Source organism: Gigantopelta aegis, unplaced genomic scaffold (genome assembly GCF_016097555.1).
Source record: "Gigantopelta aegis isolate Gae_Host unplaced genomic scaffold, Gae_host_genome ctg10918_pilon_pilon, whole genome shotgun sequence".
NCBI classification, from domain to species: domain Eukaryota; kingdom Metazoa; phylum Mollusca; class Gastropoda; order Neomphalida; family Peltospiridae; genus Gigantopelta; species Gigantopelta aegis.
Window position 1 is genome coordinate 2748 of NW_024532527.1, and position 2388 is coordinate 5135.

Consider the following 2388-nt stretch of genomic DNA (forward strand, 5'->3'; position numbering starts at 1 on the left):
TGAAAAGCCGCTAGTCCACGGATACAGGCAAAGGTTTTCGGCATGTTATGTAGCCCCGGGTTAACCTAAGGTTATACGATAACCTGGTGTTACTTAGCACGAGCACGAGAAACTGGCCCAGTGAGTTTATTATTAGTAAGGTGAGATTAACATAGGTAATCAGTGGGACTTTCCTTTGAACTGTCGGACAAAGTGAATCTGTTTATTGTTAATAATATGCATATTTTGTGTTTATGTTCTGATAACTTGTGATGTTTTGCCTGATTCAACTAATAAATACCGTTTTGTTTGCAGGTAGCATATAAATTATTTATGGAAGTTGGTCTCTTTGAAACATTCCGCATCCCCCTGCCTGAGTTTGTGAATTATTTTCATGCATTGGAACTAGGATATAGAGAAAAACCATGTAAGTAAATAGTTTTCATTTTGTATTAGTATCTGTGGTGATTTTGTCATATATTCAATTAGTTTTCATGAGTTTTCAGATCACAACTGGGTGCATGCCACAGATGTGTTACATGGTGTGTTGTACATTTCAGATCACAACCGGATGCATGCCACCGATGTGTTACATCGTGTGTTGTATATCTCAGATCACAACCGGATGTATGCCACCGATGAGCTACATGACGTGTTGTACATTTCAGATCACAACCGGGTGCATGCCACAGATGTGTTACATGGTGTGTTGTACATTTCAGATCACAACCGGGTGCATGCCACCGATGTGTTACATGGTGTGTTGTACATTTCAGATCACAACCGAGTGCATGCCACCGATGTGTTACATGGTGTGTACTACATGACGACTCAGCCCATTCCAGGCTTCACGCAGATCAACACAGCAGACATCATGTCTCGGCACGGGTCGTCGAGTGAATCAGGTATTACAGTAGACACAGTTCTATAGTAGAAATCAGTAGACACGGTTCTGTAGTAGAAATGAGTAGACACAGTTCTATAGTAGAAATGAGTAGACACAGTTCTCTAGTAGAAATCAGTAGACACAGTTCTCTAGTAGAAATTAGTACAGTTCTCTAGTAGAAATCAGTAGACAGTTCTCTAGTAGAAATCAGTAGACAGTTCTCTAGTAGATATCAGTAGACAGTTCTCTAGTAGATATCAGTAGACAGTTCTGTAGTAGAAATCAGTAGACAGTTCTCCAGTAGACATCAGTAGACAGATCTCCAGTAGAAATCAGTAGACACAGTTCTGTAGTAGAAATCAGTAGACACAGTTCTGTAGTAGAAATCAGTAGACACAGTTCTCTAGTAGAAATCAGTAGACAGTTCTCTAGTAGAAATCAGTAGACAGTTCTCTAGTAGACATCAGTAGACACAGTTCTCTAGTAGAAATCAGTAGACAGTTCTCTAGTAGACATCAGTAGACACAGTTCTCTAGTAGAAATCAGTAGACAGATCTCCAGTAGAAATCTGTAGACACAGTTCTCTAGTGATTAATGCATTTCGTACAAACCTGTATATTTGCACTATTTAAAGCTAGAACATAATTAAAGAGTGATTTTACAAAGTTCATTGAATGAATAAGGAATGTTTAATGACACTCCAGCACAAAAATACACATCAGCTGTTGGGTGTTACAAAAACTAACAAAGCTTATTAAGTACAAAATTTGAAATTTTTTTAAAATATCAAATTGCTTGTTTGACTTATATAGACTAAGTAATGGCAGTTATTGATTGCATCTAGTATACCACAATGTGGTCAGTTGTTTAGGTTTTTTGACAGAGCTGTTATTGATTACATCTAATATACCACAATGTGGTCAATTGTTTAATTGTTTTTCTGACAGGGCAGTTATTGATTACATCTAATATACCACAATGTGGTCAATTGTTTAATTGTTTTTCTGACAGGGCAGTTATTGATTACATCTAATATACCACAATGTGGTCAAATGTTTAATTGTTTTTCTCCCAGAATCTGATTGTTGTGATCGGACGAGCATACAGCACCGTCAGAGTTTCGCGGCTGATGACAGCTATGGAATTATGGGAGGAAACTTCCCAGCCCTCGAGCTGATGGCGATGTACACCGCGGCTGCAATGCATGACTTCGATCACCCAGGCAGAACGAACGCATTCCTGGTGGCCACAAACTCAAAAGAGGTAAGTCACAGACTCTGTCATCAGGTGTATTCAATCACAGAGTGTTACTTCAGAATAGGTAAGTCACAGACTGTGTCATCGGGTGTGTTCAATCACAGAGTGTTACTTCAGAATAGGTAAGTCACAGACTGTGTCATCGGGTGTGTTCAATCACAGAGTGTTACTTCAGAATAGGTAAGTCACAGACTCTGTCATCGGGTGTGTTCAATCACAGAGTGTTACTTCAGAATAGGTAAGCCACAGACTCTGTCATCAGGTGT

General features: G+C 39.2%; 1 protein-coding gene across 1 annotated transcript; it reads left to right on the top strand.

Annotated features, from left to right (window-relative positions):
* Positions 1-294: 294 nt before the first annotated feature.
* On the top strand, positions 295-2128 carry LOC121390948 (cGMP-inhibited 3',5'-cyclic phosphodiesterase A-like; the record flags this gene model as incomplete). Its single annotated transcript, XM_041522770.1, has 3 exons — positions 295-406; positions 756-884; positions 1941-2128. Coding segments are annotated over 3 exons (429 nt in total), but the record flags the coding sequence as incomplete, so codon positions are not given.
* Positions 2129-2388: the final 260 nt, after the last annotated feature.